The following is a 19,798-nucleotide window of genomic DNA, read 5'->3' as shown; positions in this document are numbered from 1 at the left end:
TGAATTCTTAAATTCAAAATTTCCCCAGGTTTTTATGACGTTTATCACAGATATTTACTTATTTTAGGCACAAAAACAAATGGCTCTGCTTAGGTTATTCAAAAATGATTTCATTTATAATGTTACTTTCTTTTTACGGCACCAGCTACTTTACTTAACTAATGTTTCTTTATGACTTCTGTAAGTCTCCCAAGTTTTAGAAGACTGGTGAAGCAGAGAACATTGTTCTTTAGTAACTTAATAAAAACAATCCTATGAATATCAAGATTAACTGAATTGAGCTACAATAAAATAAGGTCAAACTGAGCATGTTATTAATACACAGTTTGTAGCATGATCATCATACCTGTTTATGTTTTTGGAGTGGTTTCTTTTCATGTAATTTTTTATCTCCATATTTCTTATACGTTAAAGGGACTCCATATTTAGCAGCAGGCTTTGTAATTTTTGGAGCAGACACAACAGAAGCCAAGCTTTGTCCTGAACCTGGTCTTTTAGCTATGTGAAAAAAATAGAAAAAAAATTATGTTCAGAGTTCTTAATAGGAAACCCCTAATTTCAAAATTCTTCAAGATGGCCTTGTTCATGTTCCCAATCACTGAGATCACTGAATCTGAGACTTTTCATTAAACGTCTCACTCCCTCCTTACCGCACGGCAATGCCTCCATTAGGGCTATTCCACACTAAAGCCACTCTTTGAAAGAAGCAAGAAGCTAACTTGTTGAGATTTCTCACATGTTGAAATTTCTCACACAGAACAAGCACGTCCCTAAAACTGACTGTGGATGATGACTGCAAGTATCTGTGAATATACTAAAAAACACTGACCTGTTGACTTTAAATGGAGAACTGAATGGTATGCGGATTATATCTCAATAAAGCTGTTAAAAATAAACTTTAAAAAGAACATTCAATGTCTTAGAAATTACTTTTGAAATCAGAATATAAACCTCAAGAGCAACTGCTAAACATTAATTCCATCACTATGAGCACTTTAATATTTGCTTCATATATAGTCTGAGTAATGCCTACACCTACAGACCTATTGAGTACTTAAAAGAATCTCTATAGCTAAGGGTCCCAGGAAATGAGTACGTTTATGCACTGCTGGTAGGAATACAAACTGGTCAAAGTTTCCAGAGAGCAATCTATATCAAGAACAATGTTTATGGGAACTCCCTGGCGGTCCAGTGGTTAGGATTCCATGCTTTCACTGCCAGGGGTGCGGGTTCAGTCCTTGGCTGGGGAACTAAGATCCCACAAGCCGCGCAGTGTGGCCAAAAGAAAAAAAAAAAAAAGAACAACGTTTATGAATTGATTTTAAAGAAATAATCAGAGAAACACAAAAATGTATACACAAGGGTAAACCCTGCATTATTCCGTATTAAACTTTTATTGAAGCTCAGACAAGATTCAGTCTCATCTGAAAAAGAAAGTCTATACCACACGGCCATCAAAGATACTAGAGGAGGTCAAAGAGTCTCCTCTGCTGGGAGCCTTCCTGGAGCCCCTTCCTCCAAGACCCCCTCCCCCGGCTCCGCCCCACTCCTCCCTCAGCCTGCCCTCCACCCCAGGGGTGTACTGTGTCCTAGAGCCACGTGACCAACCTCTGCCAACAAGCACGCTTCTTCTTTAAGAAGGGAATGGAGAAAAAAATTACCTCGGAGTTCACGAGGAAATACTACCATTAAACTCTGTTCTTCAAAGAATATTTAATTGTATTAAAAAATGATCAACATGTAATACTGTGAATTAAAAGAAACAAACCCTTGTTTATATAACACAACCCCAATTTTCAATCATTATGCATCTCCTATCATGGAAAAAAATATACCAAATGTAACAGTCTGTGTTAACATTAGGGTATTTTTTTTTCTTCTTTTTAATTTTTATAATGAACACATACTGTTCATATAATTTAGTAAACTCTTACAAAAATAAAAATGATATAAGCCATTTGATTGGCAGTTTAGAGATTCACAACTAATGTGTGTGGAAGATCTGAGACGCAGTGTGGTACAGTAAGTTTTTCCAAACACATACTCCAACTGTATCAGAACAGGAACTAGGAAATGTGAGAAAAAAAATTTCCCCTTTGAAAATTCAACTGTAAGCTCCAGTCGGAAGACAGACATACAAAGTCACACCGCTGCAACCTGGCTACGTGTATTAACATAACCAAAGAAATACTGTGTGTCCCAGAAAAGGGGCAAGAGGCACAAAAGCACAAACACTCCCCAGAGAAGAGGGAGGGTGACTCGTCTGGCTGCTGAGGCGAGGCTCCCAGCAGGAGGAAGCTTCCTGCCCACGGGGAGGGGGCCCACAGGGTAGGGCCTCGCCATCACACACCCCCTCCATCCAGCTCCTCGCACCAGAGCAGAGCAGGGCTCCTGCGCTCCACCTCCCAGGAGGCTCGCCCACTGGGAAGACATGCTGACACGGGGATTCCTTCCTGCCTGTGTGACAAGGAGGGTTTGGAGGAAGATGGGACTCCTCGCCAGGAGGAACACGCTGACCCTGCCCTGGGTCTGTCTCGTGAACTTGGTTCCAAGTGGACCTGATCTCCCAGGACTGCCAGTCTCAGAGGATGAGCCCCAGGGTGTCTAAGAAGAGCTAACCCAGCTGGCCTCCCTGAGAACACACAGTTACTCCACGTCCAGCTGATACGGACTCGCTTTTATGATACAGGATTTATTTTTATTAATGTGTTCATACTCAAAATGGAGTAGAACATGCAAAGCATTATGTTTGAAAAACAACACAATCTTCAAATCTTAAATGACTTCCACTGATTTAAGAAACCCATTCTGAAATCATTCCATGCAGAAAAAATGTAATTTCCCTCTCACAGAGATACACTTACATACATAAACATAATATATAACCACACTCACAGCCCTACAAATGCTCCACCGCTGCTGGCCATATTTAAAAGAAAATCTATCTTTACTAAGGTGCCTGACTTCACACTGATTTACATTTAAAATATTCTAGAATACTAAATATTTCTCAAAGAAAATTATTTTACATAAATATTAAGTATTTCTCAAAGAAAATTATTTAACATAAAGATTTGCAGTTAACTAGGGCATTTTATAACATTTTCTAACGATGTTCTCAGAATATGAGCTGAACATTTGAATAAGACAGATTTCAAAATAGAATTCATTTAAATAAGGCAGATAATAAAGGTAAATTTTGTTATGAATTCATCAGAAAGTGTTGGATATTGCCATATAACATAAAAAATTTAAAGATGCATTTCCTCTGGATTATCCCAACTTACTACATCTGCAAATACCTCTAGTATAATTAGTATACTGATTATGGCAAACAGGGGAAAGGATTCATATTAAATTTCATTTACCTGGTATAGGCTGTGCTCCAAACCTGGAAAATGTTTTTAGACAAAATTCTTCTGCAATAAGCTTAAATTGAAAGATGGGGGAAATCGTTAGAAAAAATGTTAAATTACCAAATTAAAAAAAAACACCTAGCCATTAATCAGAACACATTTTTCCCTCTTTCAGTCACAATTATGCTGCCAAATAAACTGTACTAAAATCCAAGTTATCCATTCAACAAATTCCTCTCACGCTACCTTCTCCCCAGTCTTACCAATATCTTTTTATTATTTCTCTGGACAAGCTCTCTTCTCGAATTAACAAAACGCACCCCCCAGGCCCCTGCACATTGCCTTGCCTGTTTTGAGTTTCGGCGATTTAACAACACTGCCCTCCATCTGGAATAACCTCTGTATTGAGGTGCATCCGTCTCCCTCATCTACTTCAAAACTGCTGAAGAATCACTTCATTATCCCTCCCCTGGATTAACCTCTCAGTTATTTCAACTTTACTCTGAATCTTCTCAGCATCTCCAATGAGTTTTCGATCTTAATATGTAATTGTAAACATATTACTGGATAAATATTTGAATATTATTACATGACTTAAAAGTTATCTCCTTTTACTATTACTACAACACTCCACTACTTATTTTCAGAAGCAGAAATCATTAGTATTTCCTGCAAGTAACTTTCTCACCCTACCCACTATATTTTTTCCCTCTTTAAATGTAAAATTATGTTAGCAACAATATAATTGCTAAGTCGATTTAGGCCTGCTTTTTTTCTTACTGGGCAAAGAAGGGAAAGGCAAGTGAATTTTCTTTTTCTTCGAGAGAACACAGGGGTGGTGAAGGGAAGATTGCCCACAGTGGAAGGGATCAGAAACTCCAACAGGCAAAAAGCCAGAAGCTGAGATGGTCGCCTTTCCCATCAGGGATCCCTAGAGGAGCAGTTCTCAAAGCCTCATAGTATCAGTGAATCAGCATCACCAGGAACTTATAAAATATGCCAATTCTCAGGCTCCATCTCAGATTTACTGAAATAGAAACAGAGGTGGGATTCAGCAGCGTCCTCCAGGTAATTTTTATGTATGCTAAAGTTTGAGAACCACTGCATGAAAAGTCTGCTTCACAGGCAACTGGGAGCCAGCTGTGTGAGTGTGCTTTCTCTTCTGAACATGTGTGGTTTTTTTTCCTTTCTTTTTCATGGAAGACATGCTTTATGATCTCCACCTTGCCCTAAATTTGAGTGTGAGTCTGTCTTTTCCCCTGCGTGAATGCACATGTGAACTGAGAGATGGGACGTGGAATCCAAGAAAATTGTGGAATTCCTATGTTGTGGCGTCCAATATAGTTGCCACTACCAACATGTAGCCATTTGGATTAAAATTTAAGACAAATAAAATTTTAAGTTCAGCTCTTCAGCCACACTAGCCACATTTTAAGCTGGTGGCTATGAGGTTGCACATGCAGATATAAAACATCTTCCGCCTCACAGAAAGCACTACAGGACGGCACCTACATTCCTAATGGACCAGAGCTTGTCCACCATCTATCAAGCCACATCCAAGAAGACATCTCCAGGATGTGCTGGACTGAGAACTATGCCCCACAGATCCTGGCTGACGGCACTGAGAGAACTCAGGGACTAAAGAAATTTAAAGACAGTACAGAATATTATAGTGATACTGAAAATAACAGTTCATATGCTGCAGTAAAACTTCATATTGTTTCGAAGTTAAAACCTTAAAAAAGTATCATAAACTTTGTCATTAAAGTACTGAACAAGTCATATATAGCAGAAAAATCATAAGAACGAAAGTTTTTCGTGAAGAGTGAAATCTAAGTAGTGCATAAACAGCAACGGGGTACTATGTATTTAGTAAGCATGTGTGTCAAACACTCTGTTAACAGCCATAATCTGCCCTTTTGTCTTTAGATGTTACAGGCTTTGTGTATATCAGGCTTGAATATTTTCCTTTGTAGCTGGCTAACTGAATTCCAGTGCTTCAGCCTTGGGACTGCACGTCCTAACTGCTGGTATGCGGGGGGAAAGAAATTCAGCAAGATTAAATGCAGTCATTCTTTCTTCTCCAGTAGTTGCCAAAAAACAATAGTACGCTGCACCATAAATCTGTCCTTGAAAATGTTATTTATAACAAAGGAGTCTTGTAAGACACCCACACTTCAGAGATTGTAGCTATGTCCTATATAAGTGGCCTTTAACCGCCAAATTTTAATTGGCTTTCTTGCTTACTAATGTGTTTTCCTGGATGTAACAGTTAAATCCACATCTCTGTTTTCTAAAGATTGTTTGTTCATACGGATGTTCTGTTAAAAGCCAGAGGATATACGACACTTCCCTCTCATCTCATAAACATATAAAAGTAATAAAACTATGATTTTGTTAGATATCTGATTTATACAAGAGTATAAATGATCACTGTTGATCATTTAAATCAACAAAGGCCACACAAACTACGTAAAATAATTCCACTTTCAGGTGATCATATTTATATCAATAACTTACACTAATTGACTTGATATAGATTTTTGATAAATCCTGTCAAATTAAAATTCAACACAACAAATATTTATTATGCACCTATATGCAAGTACTAGAGGAGGAATCATGAGTCAATAATCTATTACACATACATATAAATGCCCACACATCAGTGGTTTCCAATCATTTTCTGTTAGAGGAAAAACAATTACAATCCTATGAATTATAAAGATAACATGTTTACATTAGCATAATAAAGCGATACACTGATAAGATTTAACATATACTGCGTATACTGAGTACTTATTAAGTATGAGACATCAGGCACGTCACATGCAGTGTCACTTTTGATGCTCACAACTGCCGCATGACGTAGGTACATTTACAATCCCATTGTTCACAGGTGGGGAAAGGGAAGCACAGAAGTGTTCAATAATCTTACCGTCAGAAATCAGAGAAGACAGAGTACAGAAAGACGGGGGTCAGGGCTGGGGCGAGGGGAAGCGGAGTCCCTGGTTAATGGGTATAGAGTCTGTTTTCCAAGGTGAAAAGAGGTAGACGGATGTGGTGATCGCTGTACGGCATTAGGAATGTAGTTACTACTACTGAATTGCATACTCAAAACTGGTCACAATAATACATTTTATGTTATGTCTATTTTACCACAATAAAATAAACTGGAAAACCAAATGAGAGGCACACAAGAGACAGAGGAGTACCTCTGCGCTGAGGCGACGACGTCAGGGAACATATACTTGGTCTTCCCTCAGTTCTTGGCACAGAGCCCTCAAATCCCTGTAATCCCCTCAACGGGAAGAGCACAAAAGTGTCTGTTGTTGTTCAAAACAAGCCCCTTTCAAACCCACCTGAATTTATGTTAATGAGATGATATCTGGAAAGCACCTAAGGATGGAGGCTGGTTGCCAGGGAAACCAACCACCTGACTAGAGGGTTAAAACTTTCAATGTCACTCCCTTCCCCCACCCAGGAGAGGAAAGGGGCTGGAGCCAATCACCAAGAGCCAGTGATTTAACTGATCCTGCCTACTAATGAAGCCTCCATAAAAACCAAGAGGACAGGGTTCAGAGAGCTTCTAAGTCGGTGAACATTCAAAGAGGGACCCCAGTTCCTACACTCGGGACCCTTCTGGACCTCGCCATACGCACCTCTTCACCTGGCTGCTCATCTGTATCCTTTACCCTATGCTTTATAATAAACCGGTGAACGTAAGTAAATGTTTCTCCGAGTTCTGTGAGCCGCTCCAGCAAGCATATTAATCAAACCAGAGGAAGGGTAATGGGAACCTCTGATTTATAAGTCGCTCAGAAGCACAGGTGGCAACCTGTGACTTAAACTGGCTTCTGAAGTGGGGGTGGTCTTGTGGGAGGGACGGAGCCCTTAACCTGTGGGATCTGATGCGATCTCCAGGTGCACAGGGTCAGGGCTGAAATGAATTCTGCCTGGTATGTAAAAACTGCCACACATTTGGTGATGAGAAGTTCAGAAGTTTGGCAGTAAGTGTGAAGAGGAAACACAGAAGGTATGTTCTCCCTCCTAGAGATGCACAGCTCAAAAGCAGACAGCAAGGGGAGAGCTATGTGAGAACAGAAAGCAAGCTGACGCCAGTGTAAAGGCAAGCATTCCCCCACAGTTGCGACGTGCTCTCCTCCAGAGAGGCGGCCACGTCCTAGCCAAGCACCATAACCCTACTGTTCAATTTAACTATAAAATAAAAGAACATACCTGAGGGGAGAGAAACTTTTCAATGCGTTTGGCTATAAAGCCTTTCTCCAATATGGAGTTGACTGATGGCCTATCCCTAGGATTTCTTTTAAATAGTTGAGAGAGCAAACTGCGGAGATCATAAGAATAATGCAAAGACACGGGTGGAAAAGATCCAGATATGATCTTCAGTACCAGGTTTTTCATATTGCCAGCTTCAAACTAAAATCCAGAAAATAAATTAACATATATGAAACATAAGTCGAAAATGTCAGTTTCAACAATGAGAAACAGTACTTTTCCTATCAATACAGAACAGAATTGCAACCCTCTTCCCAGTTTCAATCAGCACATGCTCTCTAGAGCCAGGTTCACTTGGTTATTTACGAACACATCTGAAAGAGAGCCTAAGTCCTCGTAAAATGGTACAACTCGCTATCAGATTAACTTTTACTTATTCAAAAAACTAAAAGATGGGATATAGGTATCAATTAGAGTAAAGAGTTTATAAAAACATAACAGTAATCAAGATGGTAAAACAAGCAAACCTGGTAGTCTTCATTTAAAACCTGCCTTCCTGTGTCTCTGCTGTAGCAACTAGAACAAGAAGTTAACTACAGAACTAAAACTATTTGGTAAAAATATAATAAATAAAGGTACAGATTAATTTCCTTTTATATACTGCTCATTATTACTTTGAAGTGTGTGATGCTCCCAAAAGGCATGGGATCAGCAATGTGGCAAATATTCCAAAGGGGAATATAAGCCTTATCAATGGGAATATATATTTTAGGATTAAACACGATATAAACTCTAACTGAAGTGGGGGGAAAAAAGAGGTGGGGCAGTTTAAAATCAAAAGATGATTTCATTTTGAAAGTAAAATTAAGCTTTTGACATCTCAGCTAAAATAGTATAGAACCGTTGTACACTATCAATATGTTCTTAATGCACATGTTAAGAAAACAAAACATGCTATAAGTTAGGCACTGGTGATTATATCCAAGTATAAAAGAGTTCTGTCAAATGTGGAATTCTCCTAGCATTTAAAATATGATATTGTTTATTAAGATTTGAGTACAATTCAATCATCTAGAAATACCTATATATCTAGGAAGGAATCCTAGATGCAGAAATAGGTTATTACTCTATTCTTTCATTACAATGAAGTTTTATTTATCTCTCAACTGATAAGCTCTTCATAAATAAAGGTTAATGAATTACTTAATTTTATGTGTCCACTTAAGGGTAAACAATTCCAAAATACAGAAACAATGGTGACAGAACAATGTATTGTAAATGAAAAGACTTTCTAAAAATATGTAGATTTAGACCTACATGACTGTGTGTCACAGAAAAACTGACCAATTTTTTAAAGTACAGATCTAATATCCACCAGGCCATATCACTTCGGCAGTCTATGCTTTTTTCCTTCAGAAAAATAAAATCTTAAGGGAATACAGTAGAAGAGTATGCAACTATGAATAAACACAACAAAGAAAAATACTCCCCAAATAATATCAGGCAATAAAAACAAACTATAAAAGTGCTTATACCATATAACTAAACTCTTGAGGGAAAAAAACCAAAAACTCATTTTAGAAATTATTCTATAAGTCTAGAAGGAAACAACAAAATATTACAAGTAGTCACTACTGGCTGGAAGAATTGCTTTTGATATTTATTCACTTACTTATATTTTAATCTCTTCCCTTAAGTTTTCTGTAATGAAAATATATTATTGCTTAATCAGTGGGGGAAGCATTTTTAAAAAGATTTTAAAATGGAAAGTGATTAAAATTCAACCTATTTTGGACAAGAACTCCCCCTTTTTGGACAAGAACTCCCCCTTTTTGGTGAATTATGTGTCATCTCAGAAGAATCTCAACAGTGAAAATTTTAAATACCCTGAATTAAAGATTATTTAAATTGATAAAATCCCCCCTCAACAAATATGCTGAGATATGTTCTTTAGATAATTTCAATTCCAAACTCAAATAATTTGGATGCTTTGAGAAAAACTGCTATAATGAAATTAATAAAGTTTGTTAAGCTGAAATATCAAATTCATGTGTGAATTTAACATTAAAAAGACAGCAAATTTGTCTTTAGAAATAATTTTCTGGAATAAAGTATGATATATGTATTATAATAACATATATAATATGTATATGTAATGTATGCATACATATTAAGGGAAAATTGATTTAAATTTATACCTCAGAAAAGAAGAGAAATTTATAAACTGACAGTGAAGAATTTCTAACACAAGAGGGTCATCTGAAAGATGGCATATGATTTTTTTAAATCAGACATATTATACGTACTTTTTGACAGAATTTTTAAAGTATCTCAGAAACTTCTACTTACTGCATGTTTAAGTGTGCACATCTCATAAAGGACACACCCCAGAGCCCAAATGTCACTAGAAATGAGAAAAATAAGAGATCTTCTCTAAATATCAGAATTTACTTTAAAAGGTTTTTTAATGTAAAGGAGACAAAAGCAGCATAAAAATGCTTCGCAAAACTGTGTTCCATGAAACATGACCTTTCAAGCTTAAACTCACAACCGTAACCAAAGGACAAAAGCAGCTAGCCCAGATTAGAAACATAACAGTTGCCCAAGTAATTACTTTAAAGGTTTCATTAAAGAAATCTAATATGTAAAAGGACAAAAATCAGTAAAGTTCATGGATGCTTCATTTAGTTTTATTTTGCATAAATCAAAATGTTTTGTTCAGTTATTTGCAAAATACCACAATTTCTTGAATACTATAAAAGCAAAATACTGTTTTAATGGAGAAGAAAATATTACTTTACTAAAATTAAATCTGAAACAAATCTGTGACAGCCAAGTAAAATATGTAAGCACATTAATTTATTTTCTCCTAATTTAAAGACTTAGTTACACTACCTTCTTTATCCATACTCTCTTCCGCTCTTTTATCTTAAACAGATAGTTCTGTAACTAAAAGACTACTTCTATTTTTAAAAGGAAAAAAAACCCCACAATTTAGAGCTACAGTGGTCCTTGGAAGTCAAAAAAAAGAAAAACAAAACCACTGCTCCTGGAAGCTGAACTTACTGAAAAAGAATAAAGCCCATTATTGAAATCCTAAAGTTATCTTTACCCAAACTCTCACAAAAATCTACAAATATAAACCTGTAACCTCCAAAATCTGTTTAAGATTCAACTAAGAAAAAAATGTAAATGTAATTAAGCTTTTAGTAACTTGTACATGTTACAAACTAAAAGCTATAAACAAAAACATTAAACTAATGATCTTATCAATAAAATACTTTAAAATACATTTGGGAAAATATGAATCTCAAAGTATAATTGATGATGTTCATCCATTACATTTTTAAAGCATTTTTCCCACAAAACCAATTTTACATAAAATTCTCCAAGGGATGATTAAAATCCATTCCAGATTTAAAGACTAATATTTCCACAGTTGAGTTATCCACAAGACACAGAAACAGCATTAAAATGTAAAATTACTTTAGCTCGAAGAAAATACTATTTTCTTTTAGAATGTCTATTAATAATACACTGCATGGACTTGACTGATCATTGTAATTTAAACTGATCTTAAATACATTCCTCGGATGACGTTCTCAGGCCTTCTGCTCGGGTCTGAAACACAGCTTCCTCTCTACCCTCAAAAAAAAAGGTGTGGGGGGGCGGGCAGAGGGATAGCAACCATGAATACATGCATTATTGCCAGCTACCACCTTCTTCCTTTCAGCTTCTAAGGGTGCTTTCGAAATCAAGACCAATGCTTCTTGGTTGGCATTTTTAAATTAGTGTGTATGAGAGAAAATAAAGGGTAACTGGAATTCAGTGGCAGAATTCCTCTTCCCAACACACATATTAGTCAATCTGTTAGCCATAATACAGCCCAGTGATTAGGAATTTGTGCTTGGGAGCCAGATGCCTGGGACTCTGAAGTTACTTTACCTCTTTCTGCATTTGGTTTCTTTATAAGGAAAGGAGGAATGAATAATACCTACAACTCACAAGGTTATTGTGAAGATAAAGAGAGTTAATGCATAGAATGCATTCAAAACAGTGCCTGGCATATAGTAAGTGTTCAATAAATATTAACTATGATAATTCAATAAGTGACTATTACAAACAGAAAGACAAAGAAAGCACTCTATTTCCTATTATAGCTTAAATAATAAAGTGATTCTATAGTTCCTTCAACAAGATAGTGAAATAGCTGCTTTATAATTTCCCTCATTATATACTAAAAAAATGTATATACATATGTATATATATGTTTACATATGTGCATTACTGATTTTAGAATAATATTCTGAAAGTTAATACAGACATTACAACAGAGAAAGATGTAAAGGAAATAAACACGTAATGAATATCATTTTAAATACCTTTTATTATTATATGGTTTGTTTTCACAGATTTCGGGTGACAAGTAGTATGGGGTCCCTATGCAAGTCCGAACCAGCTCCACAGTACTAGAACAAAAGAGAGTTACTGGAGAAGCTTAAGACACTTAAAGACATTACCACACATACATCACCAGGGATTAAAATTTCACTGAAGACATTATAGCAAACTAAAGTTTAAAACTGTATGTTACCTATTAAGAACTCTAGCGATTCCAAAATCTCCAAGTTGTATTGTCCCATCTTTGGTTAAAAATATGTTCTGTAGAAGAGATGAAAAAAAAGCCAGAAATATTGCTACAGTCCCGTTCTTAGTCAACGACTTCTGTCATAAAAATGAATCCAGTTAAAAAATAATGCTGGGATAAGTGGATATCCACATGCGAAAGAATGAATGTAGACCCCTATCTCACACCATAAGCAAAAATTAACTCAAAATGGATTCTAGACATAAATGTGAGAACTATAAAACTCCTAGAGGAAAACACAGAAGTAAATCTCCATGCCACTGGGTTACGCAATGATTTCTTAGATATGACACCAAAAGCACAAGAAATAAAAGAAAATACAGATAAACTGGATTTCATTAAATTAAAAACTTTTGTGCAAAGGACACCATCAAGAAAGTAAACAGACAACCCAAACAGAATTGGGGGAAATATGTGCAAATCACATATCTGACAAGGAATCCAGCATGAAGAACTCTTACAACTCAATAATAACCGAAGACAACCCAATTTTAAAATAGGCACAGTCATATATTATATGATCCATTTGTATCAAATGTCCAGAATAGGCAAATCCACAGAGACAGAAAGCATACCACTGGTTTCCAATGCTCTATCATCAAACTGCAGAGCCAGAAGTTTGTGGGATTACATGAATTAAACTCCGTTATCAGCCAGATGTGAACCAAGCACATGCTCACAGCCAAAGATGGCACAAGGCAGGGTTGAGTGGAATGGAGTAAAATGGTCTGAAATGGGATCAGGAGGCAGAGGGGTCGGGAGACAGGAAAGATGGGGTAGGGAACCCCACCATAGTCCCTCTCCTTCCCACTACTCATCCTGGGGCTACAAGGCTACATAAGCAGCTGCAGGCCTAAGGAGGTAAGAAGACAGACACACGGCCTTGACATCAGGAAACAAAGCCCCTCTGTACTACCCACCCTGGGAAGTGCGTGAGCCCAAGTGAGGCAAACATGAAAGAAACCTCGATACAAAGATGAGTGAGCTGTGGGGACAAAGTATCTCCCACAAAAGAATCCAATACACGTGAAGAAAGCTACTGCAAAGAAAAACAACTAATAAAATAACCGGAACCAGAATTCACTACAGACAGAATTAGTTTTATAAAGCAGGCCAATAAAAACTTCGAAGTAAATATATTTAGAAACTTGCAAAGAAATAAATGAAGAAATAAATATGCATTTGAAAAGAACAAGACATTATGAAACAAAACCCAATTACAATAAGAACAGATTTATATGAAAAACCATTTAGAAATCTTGGAGAGAAAAAAAGTCATAATAAAGTCAACAGATGAGAAAAGCACTAGCTTACACAAAATTTCAAAGGGATTTAGTTAACTAGAAGATAGGTCGAAAAATTCACGTAGAATACAACTGAGAGAGACACAAATAAAATGTGAAAGAACAAATAAGACACTTGAAGGGACGAATTAAGAAGCTCCAACATGTATCTAGAAAAAAATCCAGGAGACAACTGTGAAAGTAGTAAAAGAGAAATAATATTTGAAAAAATATAGCTAAACATTTTCTACAACATTTCTAGAAGAAATACACATTCTCAAAAGTACCCAGCATAATGAATAAAAGTGAGCCTCACCAATTCACAAACTGTGAAATTTCAGAACCATGGGACAGAGAGAATATCTTAAATGGGCCAGAGAGAAGAAACAAGGGCAAGAAATTGCAAATTCCTAAACAGCAACACAAGAAGCCAAAAGACAAATGGGCAACATCTTCAAAATTCTGTAAGAAAACTTCCAACCTAGAAGTTGATAACCAAATTCTCATCAAAGTAAGAGAATCTTGGACTTCCCTTGTGGTGCAGTGGTTAAGAATCCGCCTGCCAAGGCAGGGGACACAGGTTCAAACCCTGGTCTGGGAAGATCCCACATGCTGCGGAGCAACTAAGCCCATGCACCACAACTACCAAGCCTGCGCTCTAGAGCCCATGAGCCACAACTACTGAGCCCGTGTGCCACAACTACTGAAGCCCGGGCACCTAGAGCCCGTGATCCACAAGAGAAGCCACCGCAATGAGAAGCCCATGCACTGCAACTAAGAGTTGCCCCCGCTCACCACAACTATAGAAAGCCCACGTAAAGCAACAAAGACTCAATGCAGCCAAAAATAAATAAATAAAAAGCAAATAATTTTTTTTCAAAAATTAAAAAAATATAAAGTAGGAGAATCTTCAAACATGTAAAATCTCAAAAAAAAAAATCCCTTCCACACAACCATTGTGTTGAATTTCTTCCATCATAATGAAAGAGCAGGACATGAAAAGCAGGTAAAGACCTAAGACACGACGCCTGTGTGATCTTCAGGGTTACAGTGGAGTGGGAACTGTGAAGGGAGAAGACAGTCGGATGCAGACTGCACCAAGCTCAAACACTCTAGCGCAAGACAATGCTGGCCCCATGTCCACATCCACTGAGAAGTTAGTAGTGACAGAATAAACTTACCTGTGATTTTATGTCTCGATGAAGAATTTTTCTATCATGTACATGTTTCAGGGCCAAACATATCTGTACAAACCAGTCCAAAATCTAGGGGGGAAAAATCAGATCTGTCATTTCTTTTAAAATTTACATTTCACAGTAGTCTTTCCTTGATCATTAAAACCATTCAGAAATATTCAGGGATGAGGGGAACTAAATCCTTAAAAAAATTAGGCTATAATGTTTCACTTCACTGTACTGTAATTAATGTCACTAACATTAGGTAGATATTGGAGCCAATTGACACATTATGTGCAGCACACATGGTAAGTTTAAATGTAAGACACTGCTACTGAAGCATCTCTTATAAATCAGAATTAATATGGAAAGAAATTTCCAGAGAAAAGTGAAAAATGGAATTTATATTTTAGTATAGTATGATGGTAAGTGACTTTTCTTTGTTGTTAAATATATCTTTTTTTCTATATATGTAAGTGAAAATCATAAGAGGAAAAAAATTAGGCTGGAAATTTGGAAGACAACTCTGACTTTTTTCTTGCCCCACATTCATCACATAAAAACACACACTCTGGAGCTGGCCACTTAAAAGTAAAAAGGCTGAATTTCTACCTCACTCCTAACACCAAAAAAATTCCAAGTAGATGGCATTTTTAAACATGAAAAAATTAAAGTATAAAACGAGGAAGAAAACATAGGTTAACTTTCTATACTCTTTGACTGACTGACACAGGACTTCCGCAACATGATACCAAACCCACAAGTCACAAGAAAAGTTCCCTATATAAATGTTAAAACATCTGGATGGCAAAATATACAACTAAATTTAATAATTATGGGAGAAGATACCTGCAACATAACTGACAGATTGCTAATCCTCTAATACACAACAGTTCTTCAACATCACTGAGAAAAACATGCCAGCCCAAATAAGAAGTGGACAGAAGACGGGAAAGGCAAATGACAGAGGAAACATAACCCAATAAACACATAAACCAAATACTAACTTCCCTCCAAATTAAAAAAATAGCAATTAAACAAGATACCACTGTAACCTGACAAAGAGGAAGTGATAAACAACGTTGGCCAGAATGTGAGGAAATAAGTCTTTGCATACCCTGTTTGTGAGAAAGTTAATTACAGTTACTTGGTAAAAATTTTAAATTCACATACTATTTGAAAGAGCAACTGAAATTTCAAATTTATCCTACAGATAAAATGTCACAAATACAAAAGAATATGTACAAGGATGTGTACTCCAGCATTGTTTGTCCACCTAAACATCATCAGGGGCCTGGGAAAATATCACAATTGGAATCACTAGAATTCTATGCAGCCACTGGGAAGAAGGAAGTACTTCTATGTACGTACACTGTGAAGGGAAAAGAAGAAAGTCGCAGCACGGTATGCAGACCGCACTCCTTTTCTTAAGTCTCTTTCTGTCTATAACATACCAGAACTCTGTGTAACTGTTTATGACTGTGTGCTGTGTGCAGGGAGGATGCACAGGACAGCTACCCATCAGTTAAGTGTCTTCTTCAGGGAAGCAGATTTTCAGAAGAATGAATGAAAGGCAAGTAGCAGGCTTTACTTTTTATTCTTACCTCTTCAGTATTTTTTTTAAAGAATAAATGTTACATTAAAGTAACCTAAAATTAGAGACTCTGGGAGGGCTCACACCAAGGAGTACTCCCCAGAACTTCAGCTGCCAGTGTCCTTGTCCCCATGGTGAGCCACAGCCACCCCCCGCCTCTGCAGGAGACCTTCCAACACTAGGAGGCCAATGAACTGGGACACAAGGGATAACAACTTTATTCAGAGAGCAGAGAATCCAAGAAGATGGGAGACTAATGTCCCAGAGAACCGTCCTGACAGGCTCTGAATGCTAGTTTCTTTTACAGAACAAAGAGGCATTATAAGATTCAGGCTGCTAATGTTGGCATATGCGCATTTAGCCTTAACAGAGATTAAGTTGAGAAGCAAGAAGAACTACAATCCTGCAGCCTATGGAACAAAAACCACATTCACAGAAAGTCAGACAAGATCAAAAGGCAGAGGGCTATGTACCAGAGGAAGGAACAAGATAAAACCCCAGAAAAACAACTAAATGAAGTGGAGATAGGAAACTTTCCAGAAAAAGAATTCAGAATAATGATAGTGAAGATGATCCAGGACCTAGGAAAAAGAATGGAGGCAAAGATCGAGAAGATGCAAGAAATGTTTAATGAACACCTAGAAGAATTAAAGAACAAACAGAGAGGAACAATACTGTAAGTGAAATGAAAACTACACTAGAAGGAATCAATAGCAGAATAACTGAGGCAGAAGAACAGATAAGTGACCTGGAAGACAGGATGGTGGAATTCACTGCTGTGGAACAGAATAAAGAAAAAAGAATGAAAAGAAATGAAGACAGCCTAAGAGACCTCTGGGGCAACATTAAATGCAACAACATTCGCATTACAGGGGTCCAAGAAGGAGAAGAGAGAGAGAAAGGACCCGAGAAAATATTTGAAGAGATTATATTCGAAAACTTTGCTAACATGGGAAAGAAATAGCCACCCAAGTCCAGGAAGCGCAGTGAGTCCCATACAGGATAAACCCAAGGAGAAACACGCTGAGACACATAGTAATCAAATTGGAAAAAATTAAAAACAAATTACTGAAAACAGCAAGGGAAAAACGACAAATAACATACAAGGGAACTCCCATAAGGTTAACAGCTGATTTCTCAGCAGAAACTCTACAATCCAGAAGGGAGTGGCATGATATACTTAAAGTGATGAAAGGTAACAACTTACAACCAAGATTACTCTACCTGGCAAGGATCTCATTCAGGTTTGATGGAGAAATCAAAATCTTTACAGACAAGCAAAAGCTAAGAGAATTCAGCACCACCAAATCAGCTCTACAACAAATGCTCAAGGGATTTCTCTAAGTGGGAAACACAAGAGAAGAAAAGGACCTACAAAAACAAACCCAAAACAATTAAGAAAATGGTAATAGGAACATACATATCGATAATTACCTTAAATGTGAATGGATTAAATGTTCCAACCAAAAGACACAGGCTTGCTGAATGGATACAAAAATAAGACCCATATATATGCTGTCTACAGGAGACCCACTTCAGACCAAGGGACACATACAGACTGAAAGTGAGGGGATGGAAAAAGATATTCCATGCAAATGGAAATCAAAAGAAAGCTGGAGTAGCAATACTCATATCAGATAAAATAGACTTTAAAATAAAGAATGTTGGGCTTCCCTGGTGGCGCAGTGGTTTGAGAGTCCGCCTGCAGATGCAGGGAACACGGGTTCGTGCCCCAGTCCGGGAAGATCCCACATGCCACGGAGCGGCTGGGCCCATGAGCCATGGCCGCTGAGCCTGCGTGGCCGGACGGAGCATGTGCTCTGCAACGGGAAAGGCCACACAGTGAGAGGCCCGCGTACCACAAAAAAAATAAAGAAAGAAAGAAAGAAAGAAAAAGAAAGAAAGAATGTTATGAGAGACAAGGAAGGACACTACATAATGATCAAGGGATCAATCCTAGAAGATATAACAATTATAAATATATATGCACCCGACATAGGAGCACCTCAATACATAAGGCAACTGCTAACAGCTATAAGAGGAAATCAACAGTAACACAATAATAGTGGGGGACTTTAACACCTCACTTACACCAATGGACAGATCATCCAAACAGAAAATTAATAAGGAAACACAAGCTTTAAATGACACATTAGACAAGATAGGTTTGATTGATATTTATAGGACATTCCATCCCAAAACAGCAGATTACACTTTCTTCTCAAGTGCACATGGAACATTCTCCAGAACAGATCACATCTTGGGTCACAAATCAAGCCTCAGTAAATTTAAGAAAACTGAAATGATATCAAGCATCTTTTCTGACCACAGTGCTATGAGATTAGAAATGAATCACAGGGAAAAAAAAAGTAAAAAACACAAACACATGGAGGCTAAACAATACGTTACTAAATAAACAAGAGATCACTGAAGAAATCAAAGAGGAAATGAAAAAATACCTAGAGATAAATGACAATGAAAACACGAAGATCCAAAACCTATGGGATGCAGCAAAAGCAGTTCTAAGAGGGAAGTTTATAGCTATACAAGCCTACCTCAAGAAACAAGAAAAATCTCGAATAAACAATCTAACCTTACACCTAAAAGACCTAGAGAAAGAAGAACAAGCAACACCCAAAGTTAGCAGAAGGAAAGAAATTGTAAAGATCAGATCAGAAATAAATGAAATAGAAACAAAGAAAACAGTAGCAAAGATCAATAAAACTAAAAGATGGTTCTTTGAGAAGATAAACAAAATTGATAAACCATTAGCCAGACTCATCAAGAAAAAGAGGGAGAGGACTCAAATCAATAAAATTAGAAATGAAAAAGGAAAAGTTACAACAGACACCATAGAAATACAAAGCCTCCTAAGAGACTACTACAAGCAACTCCATGCCAATAAAATGGACAACCTGGAAGAAATGGACAAATTCTTAGAAACGTATAACATTCCAAGACTGAACCAGGAAGAAATAGAAAATGTGAACAGACCAACCACAAGTAATGAAATTGAAACTCTGATTAAAAATATTCCAACAAACAAAAGTCCAGGACCAGATGGCTTCACAGGTGAATTCTATCAAACATTTAGAGAAGAGCTAACACCCATCCTTCTCAAACTCTTCCAAAAAATTGCAGAGGAAGGAACACTCCCGAACTCATGATATGAGGCCACCATCACCCTGATACCAAAACCAGACAAAGATACTACAAAAAAAGAAAATTACAGCCCAATATCACTGATGAATATAGATGCAAAAATCCTCAACAAAATATTAGCAAACAGAATCCAACAGCACATTAACAGGATCATACACCATGATCAAGTGGGATTTATCCCAGGGATGCAAGGATTCTTCAATATACGCAAATGAATCAATGTGATATATCATATTAACAAATTGAAGAATAAAAATCATATGATCATCTCAATAGATGCAGAAAAAATTTTTGACAAAATTCAACACCCATTTATGATGAAAACCCTCCAGAGGGCTTCC

The 19,798-nt window shown here is 37.0% G+C and overlaps 1 protein-coding gene across 8 annotated transcripts in view; it reads right to left on the bottom strand.

Annotated features, from left to right (window-relative positions):
* The window catches only part of NEK1 (NIMA related kinase 1), a 209,758-nt gene that overhangs the window by 153,002 nt on the left and 36,958 nt on the right, over positions 1–19,798 (bottom strand). For all 8 annotated transcript variants that reach the window (XM_060102678.1, XM_060102680.1, XM_060102679.1 and 5 more), the window contains 7 exons: positions 14,708–14,791; positions 12,190–12,257; positions 11,978–12,064; positions 9,945–9,999; positions 7,596–7,796; positions 3,369–3,429; positions 347–498 (listed from right to left, as the gene is read on the bottom strand). In XM_060102678.1, the coding sequence (XP_059958661.1) occupies positions 347–498; positions 3,369–3,429; positions 7,596–7,796; positions 9,945–9,999; positions 11,978–12,064; positions 12,190–12,257; positions 14,708–14,791 (708 nt within the window). The remainder of the gene's footprint in view (positions 1–346; positions 499–3,368; positions 3,430–7,595; positions 7,797–9,944; positions 10,000–11,977; positions 12,065–12,189; positions 12,258–14,707; positions 14,792–19,798) is intronic.

This window comes from Mesoplodon densirostris, chromosome 6 (assembly GCF_025265405.1).
Source record: "Mesoplodon densirostris isolate mMesDen1 chromosome 6, mMesDen1 primary haplotype, whole genome shotgun sequence".
NCBI classification, from domain to species: domain Eukaryota; kingdom Metazoa; phylum Chordata; class Mammalia; order Artiodactyla; family Ziphiidae; genus Mesoplodon; species Mesoplodon densirostris.
This window is presented reverse-complemented; position numbering and strand designations above follow the sequence as displayed.